Raw genomic sequence first — 14,139 nt, 5'->3', positions numbered from 1 at the left:
GCTTGCTCTCTCTCTCTCTCTCTCTCCTTCCTCCCTTCCTTATTTCTTCTCTTTTGGTTCTTGTACTAAAGCTTGAATTCATAGCCTCATGCTCTTGCTTGGCTTTGTCCATTCAAGGCTAGTGCTCTACTACATGAGCCACTTCCATTTTGGCTTTTTGCTGATTACTTGAAGATAGGGGTCTCCCGGTTTGTCTACCAAGGGCTGGCTTGGAACCTGGATCCTCAGATCTCAGTCTCCTGAGTAGCAAGGATTACAAGTGTGAGTCACCAGTGCCTGGCTAAGATTGCTGTTTTAAGCCATTCAGTGAAGAACAACTTATTACACTGCGATAGCTGGCTGATACAAAAAAACGTGATAGCTCTTGACCTCTGATTTCAAGGCAGCTACAAAACAAAGGCAAGTGAATTCAGAAGTCATAGTCTGCAGGTTTTATTTGTAGAGTGTGGTGAACTTGAACCAACAAAAGCTGCAAAAATGGTCCAAAGAGCATCATAGGGCTGTGAGGATTACTGAGTAAAACAGACCCCTTTGTCAGACTCTAAGCGAGCTCCTCAAGTGGGAGGCAGCTGGGGACAAGCCCAGGGCAGGCAGTAGCAGGACTGTCACCAGGACTGCTATAGCCAGGTCAGCTGATGCTTGGGTGGTGGCAGGATGTGCCCTCGCCTGGCAGGTCTCAGACCCTAGGGTCATACACTCTTCCCATGAAGACGGGGAACTTGTGCTCCTGATCCCACAGCAGGAAGAGGAAGGGTTGCTGCACCTCGAAGGTCAACAGGTTGCGGGCCACAGAGATGGCAGTGGCTGCAGATGCCTCCACACCTGTCTCCGTCAGCTCCACTACCAACTGGTGCTGCATCGCCGACACCTGAACGTCTGGGTCCTCCGTCAGCCCGCACAGATTGAGGTCGTAAGTAAAGTCAAAGAATTCTAGTCCCAAAGCAAAGAGAAACGAGAGTCAGAGACCAGGACGCAGAATTGATGAGACCTTTGTTTTCAATTTTCTGAGCTAATCTTGAGTTCCTATGCTTTCTTCCTTTTCCTCATTTGGTAGTGGGAATCCTATTTCAGTAGGCCCAAACTCCTCCTCCTCCTTCTCCTCTTCCTCCTCCTCTCTCTCTCTCTCTGTCTGTTTGTGTCTGTGTTGCTCTCTCTCTACCCCTCACATACCCACCCACTGGGGCTTAAGCTTAGCATCTAGGCACTGTCCCTTAGGTTTTTGTTGTTGTTGTTTCTTTGTTTGTTTTGGTCAGTCATGGGTCTTGAACTCTGGGCCTGGGCGCTGTCCCTCAGCTCTTCAACTCAAGGCTAGCACTCTACCAGTTGAGCCACAGCACCACTTCTGGTTTTCTGGAGGTTAATTGGAGATGAATCACTGGACTTTTCTGCCCAGGCTGGCTTTGGACCATGATCCTTAGATCTCAGCCCCCTGAGTAGCTAGGATTATAGGTATGAACCACTGGTACCTGGCTTTGCTGGTTATTTACAGACAAAAGTCTCACAGATTTTCCTGACTGGGATGGCTTTGAATTGTGATCCTCAGATCTCAGCCTCCTGAGTAGCAAGGATTCCAGAGGTGAGTCAAAAACACTTGGCTCTAAACACCACTCTCAAAAAGAGGTGAGGGCCTTACCCCACCCACTTCCCAAATATCTCTGAAAAATGATGTCATTGATTCCTTGTCTCAAGGACCTTGGAAGAGACGTAATCTATTAGAGATAGGTCAAGTGTTAGAGAATGAGATCATACCCAGGGTGTGAAGCTGTGTAATAATGAAATGTATGTATATTGGTCTGTGCCCAAATTACTAATAAGGAATACCTAAAACCAATGTCATTTCATTAGCATCTTTAGTTGTAATATTTGGTCTTGGAGCCTGGTGCCTAACACTACACTCAAAGTTGTGTGTGTGTGTGTGTGTGTGTGTGTGTGTGTGTGTGTGTGTGTGTGTGTGTGTGAGTGTGTCCTGGAGTCAGAACTCAGGGCCTGGGTGCTATCTCTGAGCTTCCTCCCCTTCCTCCTCCTCTTCTTTCAGTGATAGGGCTTGAAATCAGGGCTTGGGTGCTGTTCCTAAGCTCTTTGGTTCAAGGCTAGCACTCTACCACTTTGAGCCACAGCTCCATTTCTGGTTTTCTGGTAGTTAATTGGAGATACAAGTCTCATGGACTTTCCTGCCTGGGATGGCTTTGAACTGTGATCTTCAGATTTCAGCCTCCTGAGCAGCTAGTTTTACAGGCAAGAGCTACCAGTATCCAGCTACCCCCAAATACTTTGAAACTGATTGTTGGTGGGCTCCTGGATGGGGTCTGATCTCCAGAAGGGCTAAGTCGTGATGAGAAGCTGGGAACTTTCAGCCCTGCCTACGTCCCCTCTGGAGGTTAGAGGAGCAGTAGGGTATCAGTAACCAATCACACCTGTGTGGTAAAGCCTCTTTGAGGGCTGGGAAAGTGGCTCAGTGGTAGAGGGCTTGCCTTGCATAACTGAGGCCCTGGGTTCGATTCCTCAGCACCACATAAGCAAAAAGAAAAAAGCCGGAAGTGGTGCTGTGGCTCAAGTGTTAGAGCTCTATCCTTGAGCTGAAGAGCTGAGGGACAGTGCCCAGGCCCAGAGTTCAGGCCCCACGACCTGACCCCCGCCCCCCCCCCCAAAAAAAAAGCCTCTTTGAAGGGCTTCCAGTTGGTGAAGACATGCACAGGCTGAGAGAATTGTATCAGGAGACCTTTAAGATTTTGCCTTCTGCAGAGTTTGGTAGTACACACCAGTAATCCTAGCTACCTGGGAGGGGAAGATGGGAGGATCACTGTTTGAGGTAAGCCTGAACATAAAACTTACTGAGTCCTTAGCTTAAAAACAAAAAGCCAGCTGTAATAGTTTAGGCCAGTACTATCAGCCATGTAGGAGGCAGAAGTAGAAAGATCATGGTCCAAGGCTGACACTGGAAAAATAAATGAAAGGGAAAAAAAGGGCTGAGAGTGTGTTTCAAGTGGTAGAGCACTTGCTTAGTAAACAAGGCCATGAGTTCAAAATCCCAGTCCTGCCAAAAAAAAAATCTTGCCAACTTGCCTTATATAGCTCTTAATCTGTTTATCTTATACTTAATTATGTAATAAGCTAGTAAATGAGAGTTTCTCAGAGTTTGGTCAGCCATACTAGCAAAGACTGAACCCTAAGAGAGAGTTGTGGGGATGCTTGATTTATAGCAGAATGGTGTGAACTCCTTAACTATAAGATCTGATGCTCTCTGTAGATAGACAGAATCAGAGATCATACGGGCCGTGATGCTATGAAGTAGTAAAATAATCAGTTGCAATTCCTGAGAAAAGTAGCTAAAATCCTTATAATTTTCCTTAGCATCTTTTGTTGTAATATTTAGTCTTTGGGCCTGGTCCCTAACACTCAACTTCCAAGTCCTTTGTAACTTCTTTGGTGATGAAATAGTTTTTCCTCTAATGAAGAGACTCTTTCTGGGTTTATATTAAATCAAACTGTAGACACTGAGTCTTGCATCTGTGGAGAATCGCTTGGGGGTGGGAAAAACAACACCAGAAATATTAAAATTGGAGTATAGAGAAAAACGGCTTGTTTTTCCTACACAGATGCCCTATCCTAGGAAATGAGATCATGTGTCAGGCAGTCAAGTTTCATAACAGGAAATGAAGTGATAGATCCAGACACAAGGTCAAAGGTTAGGGAATGGAGCCTCTGTTGTCTGTCCAAAACACAGAAGCCTTCTGACCCTCCTAACCAGCTGGCTTCTCGCATTTTCCACAGGATGGTGGACTTCCGTGAAGGTGGCTGGGGTAGGAGCATCTGCAGCCATCTTGGTCACCTTTCTTAGGATCTATGTGAATCACAGTGGAAGCAGCCAAGAGAACTGGAGATCTAGGTTGGTCTTCTGGTTTGCCATTAAGTAGCTTAAGAGTAACATAAAAGTGTCTCGGTTTCCTCAATGATCCAATGAAATAATAGCACTTTTTTTTTTTTTGGATGGTTGTGGGGCCTGAACTCTGGGCCTGTGTGCTGTCCCTCAGCTCTTCAGCTCAAGGCTAGCACTCTATCACTTGAGCCACAGCACTACTTACAGTTTTCTGGTGGTTTATTGGAGAGAAGAGGCTTTCCTGCCCAGGCTGGCTTTGAACTGCAATCCTCAAATCTCAGTCTCCTGAGTAGCTAGGATTATAGGTGTACACCAGTGGTGCCCTGCAGCATTTGTATTTTTAATCTGTGTATGTGTGTGTGTGTGTGTGTGTGTGTGTGTTTAGCACTTGTGTGCATCTGTGTGCCAGTACTGAGCAGTAGGTGCGGTCCTTTAGCATTTTTGCTCAAGGCTGGCTAGCACTCTACAACTTGAGCCACAGCTCTGCTTCCAGCTTTTTGTGGTTCATTGGATAACATCTCAAATACTTTCCTGCCTGGGCTGGCTTTGAACCACAATCCTTAGATCTCAGCCTCTTTTCTTTTTTCCAGTCTTGAGGCTTGAACTCAGGGCCTGGGCACTGTCCCTGAGCTTCTTTTGTTCAAGGCTAGCACTCTACCACTTGAGCCACAGCTCCACTTCTGGCTTTTTCTGTTTATGTGGTACTGGGGAATCAAAACCAGGGCTTCATGCATGCTAGGCAAAAATGAAGACACATTCCCAGCCCCTAGATCTCAGTCTTTTGCATAGCTAGGATTACAAGTGTGAGCCCTGGCTCCCTAGATCATAGGTTTGTGAGATAATTTGGGATTACAGAAGAATGCAAATTGCATTTTAAGGTCTCTCCCACTCACCCCCCTTTCCTCTGATGACCTAAGATCACCCACAAACTGCCAGGGCTCACCCAATTTCTCCATGATCGACAGCATATCTTGACTGCTCTTCACTTTGATGCGGGGCATCATCAGGTATGTGGGCTGGAACTTGGACAGCTCCAGCTTCTTCATGATGGCCTTGAACACAGCGGGGCTAAGAGCCTGCTCCATGTCTTCCAGATGGTATCTCAGGTTCTGGGGCACCATGATCACAAAGCTCAGGTTGTGAGAGAGCTGCAGCTGCCCCACCTAGGGAATAAGAAATGGGCTTTTGCAGTCTTCTTACCCCAGAACTCTCTGGATCTCCACCCTCAGTGTACCAGGGCTGTCCTTCGGCTTATCCTAGTCCAACAACCAGCGGCCAGACCTGGCCTAGCTGTGTGACTTTCTCTGAAATGGGGATGCTAACTTAGTCCAACTGAAAAGTGATGGTCTAACTGTGCTGGGGAGACACAGAAGAACAAGTACACATTTCTGATTGGTCGCTCACTGCTGTGTACTAGCTATGTAATCATAGCCAGGGAGGTGGTTGCTGGGTCCTATTCTCTTCTACCCAAAAGTGTTAGTTATGAAATATACAACCTGTATGTGCCATCAGAGTTACTAGTCTCTTCAAAAACCTATTTTTGGGGGCAGGAGAGGAGGGAGCGGTACTAGAGCTTGAACTCACACTTCATAGGCAGGTACTGACCACTTACACTATGTCTCCAGGGCTTTATGCTTTTGTTATTTTTTGAAATAGAGTTTTTCCTTTTCTTTTTTTGCTGGGACCAGCTTACACTACAATCTTCCTATTTATATTTCCCTCCATAATTGGGATTATCAGCATCGCTATCCAGCTTTTTCTGTTAAGATGAGATCTTGAGAACTTTATCCCTGCTGGCCTTCAATCTCACGCTTCTCAGTCTTAGCCTCCTGAGTACCTAGGATAACAGGCATGAACCGCCCTGCCAAACTCCCTTTAAAAACTTCTTTTTTTGGGGGGGGGTCTGGTCGTGGGGCCTGAACTCTGGGCCTGGGCACTGTCCCTCAGCTCTTCAGCTCAAGGCTAGTGCTCTACCACTTGAACCACAGCTCCACTTCCAGCTTTTTTCTTTTTGCTTATGTGGAGGAATCAAACCCAGGGCCTCAGGCATGCAAGGCAAGCACTCTACCACTGAGCCATCTTCCCAGCCCCTCCCTTTAAAAACTTCTGATGGTTCATGAGATTAAGTACCAGTTTCTTTAGTGTGTCAGTCTCATAGTGTGTGCTGATCTTAGCCTGTCTTTCCAATTTGCCATCAGCAAGGTTTTCAACTGATGGCCAAAAAGTACTTAAGAAGTACAGGACCCATGGTTCTGATTCAGGAACAGCAGGCATCTGGTTGCTATATGGTGGTGGTGGGGTGCCAGGGCTACTGGCCTCCATCCAGTAGCACAAGAGTGACTGGACACTCACTAGTGTAATCTCACTCACACCGGTAATCCTAGCTACTCAGGAGGCTCAGATCTGAGGATCTCAGTTCAAAGCCAGCCTGGGCAGGAAAGTCTGTAAAATTCTTATCTCCAATAAACCACCAGAAAACTGGAAGTAGCGCTGTGGCTCAAGTGGTAGAGCACTAGCCTACCTAGTGAGCTGAAGAGCTGAGGGACAGTGCCTAGGCCCAGAGTTCAAGCCCCTCGACTGACAAAAAAACAAAAACAAAAACAACAACAAAAAAGCCAAGCGCTGGTGGCTCACGCCTGTAATCCTAGCTACTCAGGAGGTTGAGATCTGAGGATCATGGTTCAAAGCCAGCCCAGGCAGGAAAGTCCTGTGTGACTCTCCTCTCCAATTAACCACCAGAAGACTGGAAGTAGCCCTGTGGCTCAAGTGGTAGAGCCTGTGCCTTGAGCTGAAGAGCTCAGGGACAGTGCCCAGGTCCAGAGTTCAAGCCCCATGACCAACAAAAAAAAAAACAAAAACAAGAGTGAAGGTACATTCTACAATGCATAGGGCCCCTCGCTCTATGGTGAATGTCAGTGTTAAGACTGAGAACCCTAGTCTAATAAGGCATCAGACTATCATTAAATTACATTATGGTTGAAGTTGAAAAATGGTCAGGAAGAACATAGAAGAATTCTGGATTCAATTAGGCAACAAAGAAATGAACTAACACAAAACCATTGTTGAGAATCTGGAAACATGGCCCAGAGAAGCAGGTTGGAAACAGGAATTAACTTGGAAGGGTGAACATGGGGTCCCTGTTGACAGAACCTAAATAGAGTTTATTCCCCAGAGCACAATGAATGCTTTAAGTTCTATATACAGCTGGGCACTGGTGGTTCACTTTGTTTTGCATCAAATTGCAGCAGAGATGAATCCTTGCCTTAGCCAAGGCTGGAGAATGGAGGAGAAAAGGTTAACAGTGGCAACACACATGGAAGGAACAGAAATAGTAAATTTCTAAGAGTATACCACCAAATAGGGGGACCATAGCAGGAAGGAGACATTCTGCTAGATCTAAAATGGGAGTGAGGTGAGTCAGAAATTTACCTTGGCCTGCAAAGTTGGGTCAGTAAAATGAGCCACAGGGTATTTCTTGCTACTCATCATTGCCACTTGTATCACAGAATTTTTGACATGGAAGGTCTCCATCTTTTTCTTTTGACCAAATGCTTTCTTCCACTTGGCTAAAGGGAAGAGAGAGGGAGAGAGAGAGAGAAAGAGAAAGAGAGATATAAGGGAGGGAAGAAAGGATGACTGAGGAGCAAGGAGTCCCGTTCTCAAATGCGTGGGACAGGTGCTTGGGGATGCCTTGAACAGGTGCATTGAACTTGGGGGGTGGAGTGGACTTGAAGCTGGAGAGGAAGCACTCAGAAGGAGCATACTACCCGGCTGAGGTCTCCCTTACCATTCAGATAGACAGCGTTGAGTAGGACCAGGCGGGTGTCGGAGGGCAGGCTGTCGAGCAGCTGGCTGATCTTGTGGTTGGTGTTCTCAGCCACCCATGTGTTGATGAGCTCCAGGTTGGCATCACTGTCATTGCTCAGAACTCTGGGACTGCTGCCATACAGGCTCTGAGAGATATTCACAAAGGTGTCCCTTATGGCCAGGTCTGAGTGGTGGGTAAAGAGAAGGAGGCATAAGGCCCTTGCATGTCTCCACTCCTTCCCAGAACAAGCTTTAAGACTGGGGGCACTTCCCATGGCTCTGGATACTAACTCCGGTGAACACCACACCTTATTATCAAGTTAATAGCATGACACATGTAAATGGTAATGGCGTCATTCAACTCCAAAGTACAAAAAAATGAGAGTCCTAAGATTCAATCTACAAGTGAGCACTATAAAAAGTTGTTTGTTTTTTTTTAGTCAGGCACCAGTGACTCACACTTGTAATCCTTGCAACACAGGAGGCTGAGATCTGAAGATTGAGGTTCAAAGCCAACCCTGGCAGGGAAGTCCATGAGACTCTTATCTCCAATTAAACCACCAAAAAGCCAGAAGTGTAGCTGTGGCTTAACTGGTAGAGACCTAACCATGAATGAAAAGGCTAAGGGACAGCATTCAGGTCTTGAGTTCAAGTTCTAGTACTGGCACATACTCCCCGAATTTTTTTTTTAATGTTTCTAGATCTCAAGCCATCTAATGTTTCTAATTCTCTAGCCACCTAATTCTATCTGCTAATACACATACAAGGACATTCTTATTCTAAAAGGAGTCGATGTAGACAGAGACTTGCCCAGGTCTCCTGTAGAGGACAGTCCAGTTCCTGGAGCCATCTGGCACTTCTGCCAAGGCCCTCAGCTGCCCTTACCCCCACCCCCGACTCAGCTCTCTGTCCTGTCTTCCCCAGAGAATTGCAAAGACTCTCTGACTTCTGGGAGAATGTTCTCAGGAAGCCCCTCCTTGGCTGCCACCTTCCCTGACACTCACCTGGGCTGTGGAAGATCTGAGAGACGGAGCTGACACCTTTGGACATGAAGGCCTTCAGGGCCTGGTGCACACAGGCAAAGTCCTTGGGGTAGGAGAGGACATTTTCCAGGTTGCTCTTGGTGCTGTCCCCAGCCCCTGCAACAAAGGACAGAGACGAGGAGGAGAAGCAAGGCACCCATCACTTGGGAGTAAGGTGGAAAATCTGGCTTACATGGAGGAGGTTCCCAGTCATGCGGGGATCAGAGATCATCAGAGCTGGAAGTTTTCGCTTGGAAGATAGTGTGCATATATATATATATATCAGATACAAGAGGGGCAGGGCTGGGAAGGTGGCTCAGGAGTAGAGGCCCTGGGTTCAATTCCTCAGCACCACATAAGCAGGAAGTGGCACTGTGGCTCAAGTGGTAGAGTGTTAGCCTTGAGCTGAAGAGCTCAGAGACAGCGCCCAGGCCCAGAGTTCAGGCTGCACAACCGCTAAAAAATAAATAAATAAATCACGATCTATCAAATCCTCTCATGTAAAAATACCTTATATTTGTTTTATAATATACTATAATATGTTAGGTTATCTTTTTTTTTTTTTTGTCAGTCATGGGGCTTGAACTCAGGGCCTGGGCACTGTCCCTGAGCTCCTTTGCTCAAGACTAACACTCTACCACTTTGAGCCACAGCACTACCGCTGGTTTTCTTGTGGAAATAAGAGTTCCATGGGGGGCTGGGAAGGTGGCTCAGTGGTAGAGTGCTTGCCTCACATGCATGAGACCCTGGGTTCAATTCCTTAGCACCACATAAGCAGAAAAAAGCCAGAAATGGTACTGTGGCTCAAGTGGTAGGACGCTAGCCTTGAGCTGAAGAGCTGAGGGGCAGTGCTCAGGTCCAGAGTTCAGCCCCCATAACTGACAAAAAAAAAAAAAAAAAGAGTCCCATGGGGACTTTTCTGCCCAGGCTGGCTTTGAACCTGATCCTCATATCTCAGCCTCCTGAGTAGCTAGGACTATAGGTGTAAGCCAAGACAACTGGCTTCAGATCTGATTTTAAATTATGTTGCTGTAGAATGTTCTCTTTCCAGAGGACAGTTGAGAAGAACCTTGCTGTTTCTGGGGTGTTCTTTTTTTCTTTTTCCTTTTCCTTTTTCTTTATTTGCTAATTGATGTGCTAGATATGTCTACAATTTTGTTCAGATGGCTGTAGAAACTGGAAAAGCTGTTGTTGCTATTCATGCACACACAGTGCTATTATTGGTTTTCTCATATAAAGATAAATATGAATACATATAATTTCATTTTTGGAAATTTAAACTGAGCTGTCAACTTTGGAAACAGCATCCTCCTTTATTATGTTGAATTCGCATTGTACAGAAATGAATAGCCATATCAGTCAAGAAATGTTAATTTTTTTCCCTATTTGTGCAGGGTTAATTCACTGTATTAAATAATGTAAGCTTTTGGTTGTTTTTGTTTTGTTTTGTCATGGGGCTTCAACTCTGGGCCTGGGCGCTGTCCCTCAGCTCTTCAGCTCAAGGCTAGCACTCTACCACTTGAGCCACAGCACCACGTCCAGTTTTCTGGTGGTTAATTGGAGATAAGAGTCTCACAGACCTTTCTGCCCAAACTCACTTTGAACAGAAATCCTCACATCTCAGCCTCCTGAGTAGCTAGGATTACAGGTGTGAGGCCCTGGTGCCCAGCCTTTTTTATTTTTTTAATAGGAAAAATCTCTTTTGGGGGATAAGGGGTGGAGGAGGGAAAGTAGGAGAAAAATAAGGGAAGGGGTAACAAGTTTGGTGTACTTATTACCTTACTTATGTAACTGTAACCCCTCTGTACATCACTTGACAATAAAAAAAATCCTTTGAAAAGAAAAAAAACCCTCTTATTTCCATTTCCTGGAGTTCATTTCAATAAATATTATTTTATATGATCAGATGCACATAGGCATTGCACCTTTGTGATCCTCTCCTAAAAGTATCCTCATTTAGTCTCACTGTGTGTGAATGTCTAAAGTCTTGTATAATTTATAATGTCCAGTGTATCTTGGATTTAGCTTCCACATATGAGACAAAACAGGTACCATTTGTCTCTCTGAGCTTGACTCACCGCACTTAACATGATTTGTTCTAGGTCCATCCATTTAATATGTAAGATTTTATATACACAAGCTTTTAAAAAATTTTCAGAAAGTACTAAAGCTATTCTCTAAGTGAAAATAAATGAAAAATGAACTAAGGCTGGTGGCTCACATCTAGCTACTCAGGAGGTTGTGATCTGTGGATCGCAGTTCAAAGCCAGCCCAGGCAGGAAAGTCTATGAGACTCATCACCAATTAACCAGCAAAAACCTAGACGTGAAGGTATGGCTCAAGTGTCTGAAGTCAAGTTGGTGAAATTATGGGATCTATGACCTAGACAGAGGTCAAAGTCTTACCAAGTAGGACCTGCGTGAGGAGACTGGCGATGCTGAATGGGGAAAAGGCCATGTTGGTCTCAGTGTTCTTGGTGGCGGAGAAGGCATGGTAGAGCTTCAAGGAGAAATCAGTTAAGGCCTCCCCCAATGTAGCCTTCGCTGAATCCATGTCCCAATCAGAACAGAGAGTAACAGGCTCTGGGCAGGTGGGCTGGCTCGGGGAGGGTGGGGGAGACGGGGTAGTTGGCTGGGTGTACGGGGTGAAGGATTGGTTGGTGGGTTCAATCGTGGTATCAGCTGTAATTTCAGTGGCTGAGTCAGTAGTGGATGTGCTTGTTGAGTCAGTGGTTGGCTGCTCAGTTGTTGGACCGGTAGAAGACTCCGTGATATGTTGAGTGGCCAGAGTGGGAAGACTCTGGAAGACATTTCTCTCTAAGAGGATGCCATCGTTTTCTTCCTGAGTGCTCTCTGCATCCTTGGGACTCTGGCTGGTAGCATTTGGAATTGAGGAGGCTCTATCCTGTGGTTGAAGAAACTGGGTTTCAGTGGGGCTGTGGCTCAAGGGGTAGAGCCCCAGTCTTGAGGAAAAAAGTAAGAGTTTGAGGTCCTGAGTTCAAGCCCCAGTACTGGCACACACACACACACACACACACACACACAAGAAAAGACAGAAACTGGATTTCATTTTCTTACTGAGTGAAAGTCTCCTCAAACACAAAGCAAGGCAAGAAAAAGAAGATGTGTAATCTGGCTGTCTGGGGGGTCCTGAGACCACCCAGTGCTGGAAGGGGATATTCTTTGCAGAAGGTGGAGGAGTGAAAAGGGATTGATACCTTTGTCCAGTTTCTAATACGTAGGACATTGTTCTTTTCTCTCTGTCTCTGCAGGTCTCTGCAGTTCTCTGTCTGTCTGTCTGTCTGTCTCTCTCTCTCTCTCTTTTTCCTCCTCCTCCCTCTTCCCTTTTTTAAGGCAAGACCTTGGAGTAGAACTCACGATGGAGTTCAGGTTGGTCCTGAACTTGCAGTCCTGCCTTAGCTACCACTTCCATACCAGGAAGTTGCTTTCTTGGAAATATTACCCTGATTTACTGGGTGCTGGTGGCTCATTCCTGTAATCCTAGAATCCTAGCTACTCCCAGAGGCTGAAGTCTGAGGATCAAGGGTGAAGCTAGCTTGGGGAAATAAATTCCACCCCCCCCAAATTTTATCTCCAAGTAACCTATAAAAAGCTGGAAATGTAGGTATGATTCAGATAACAAAGCACCAGCCTGAGCAAAAAAGCCAACTAAGAGTGCACGGACCAGAGTTCACGACCCTGTACCCACCCCTACAAAAAACATATAACTGACTTGATTTACTTGCTTGGCCAATACAGACATATAGACATGTGAATTTTCACATTGTATGTTGTAATCCACTAATGGATATTGAAAACAATTACCATTCCCAAAAGAAGGACAGAGAAAGGGAGGGAAGGATATGGAGGAGGCTGAGAAAAAATAATATAGACCATTGGCTCTGAGTGACAATTTTGATTCCCAAAGAACACATAGCAATATCTGGTGGCTTTAAGACCCTGAAGGAGGAGGGACGATGTTACAAAAAGCTAACAGGGGGGCCAGAGATGAAGACCAGAGATACTACCAGGTATCTGACACAGTAGAGGAGGACAGTCCCTCTTGGGCAAAATATCCGTCCCAAATGTCAGTTTCCCCCATGAGAAACCACCTTATTAGCCCCATTTTGCAAATGGGAAAATTGAGTCTAAAACATATAAAGTCTGAGGTTTCACAGAAATGAGAGGAAAAGGTTTCTGATTTTAATTCCTCCTTGCTCATAACTGCATTGTAACTACTTTCTAGGGGTCTGACGAGGCCAGCTTACACACAGAACACATACTAAGAACTCAGGGGAACAAGCTTTCATCTTTCTCCTGGGCTCCTCTGTGTGTGTGTGTGTGTGTGTGTGTGTGTGTGTGTGCATGCGCGCGTGCACGCTCGCATACATCTGTGCACACAGGTCCTGGGGTTTGAACTCAGGGCCTCTCTTCCTCTGCTTATTCGCTCAAAGCCATACCAGCACTTCTGGGTTTTTCCTGCTTAATTGGAGACACAGGTCTCCAGGGTTGGCTTCAAACCTTGATACTCAGATCTTAGCCTCCTGAGTAGCTGGCTCAGAACTATAGGGGAGAGCCACCAGCAACCAGCAAACGGTTCCCCCCCCCCCATACTTTTTATCCATGGCCTGGACACCACTGGGACCTCCACCCCCCCCCCTCCATCCCCCACTGTATCTGGTACCAATACCTGTTTCTCACAGTCCCTCACTGCCCCCCAACCCGGATCTGCAAAGCCTGTCACTGAGACTGTCCTCTGTAACAACCCCTGGCTTTTGCTCAGCTCTGCCCTCTGGGATCTTTTTGCTAAGCCTAGCTGGTGGACAGGGTAGGGGTCAATTTATTCTCTTGTCTATAGATCAAGACAAGGAGCCTGGGAGAAATGATTCTTCTGAGGCCACCCAGCTAGTGTACCCACCAGACAGAACCTACCTCAGCCCCTCAATTTTCCACACCTGTGAATGCAGGAGGCCCCCCCCCCCACACACACACACTCTCTTGGCCAAATCCCCGAGAGGAACTCCCTTCACTCCTCGGAGCCTCAAGGGTTAACCTTCCAATTTCCCCCACCCGGGAGGGGGCCCCTTACCTCAGCCAGCAGCAGCCACAGCAGAAGGAGGGTCAGCCGGGTTAGCCTGGAGGCCATCTGGGAGGCAAAGTCAGCCACGCTGGCCTGCACAGCCAGCCTGTGTCAGAGGCAGCAGAGATCCCCAGAGTTGGGGAGGTTGGGGGGGGGGAGAAGAGGAGGCCTCCACCCCATGTCGGGGTCCGCCCCCATTCCTTTCCGGGTCTCAGCCCTTGTCAGCGAATTCCCACCCCCTTCTCCCTGGCTCCACCTTCTGTTCTTCTGTTTTGTTTTCCCCAAACTGCTTCCCTTTTTCCCGTCAGGGTCTGGCTCATCTTCTCCCTCCTGGCCGGGGACTCTGTCCATCTG

General features: G+C 46.7%; 1 protein-coding gene across 1 annotated transcript; it reads right to left on the bottom strand.

The window, feature by feature from the left end:
- Positions 1 to 416: 416 nt before the first annotated feature.
- On the bottom strand, positions 417 to 13,937 carry Serping1 (serpin family G member 1). Its single transcript, XM_042676326.1, has 7 exons — positions 13,795 to 13,937; positions 11,112 to 11,610; positions 8,689 to 8,823; positions 7,665 to 7,868; positions 7,307 to 7,443; positions 4,821 to 5,040; positions 417 to 930 (listed from the first exon to the last, which is right to left on the bottom strand). Exons 1-7 carry the CDS (start codon positions 13,849 to 13,851, stop codon positions 677 to 679), a joined length of 1,506 nt encoding a protein of 501 aa, XP_042532260.1. The 5' UTR covers positions 13,852 to 13,937; the 3' UTR covers positions 417 to 676.
- Positions 13,938 to 14,139: the final 202 nt, after the last annotated feature.

This window comes from Dipodomys spectabilis, unplaced genomic scaffold (assembly GCF_019054845.1).
Source record: "Dipodomys spectabilis isolate Male_0828 unplaced genomic scaffold, ASM1905484v1 ptg000030l, whole genome shotgun sequence".
In the NCBI taxonomy this organism is placed as follows: domain Eukaryota; kingdom Metazoa; phylum Chordata; class Mammalia; order Rodentia; family Heteromyidae; genus Dipodomys; species Dipodomys spectabilis.
This window is presented reverse-complemented; position numbering and strand designations above follow the sequence as displayed.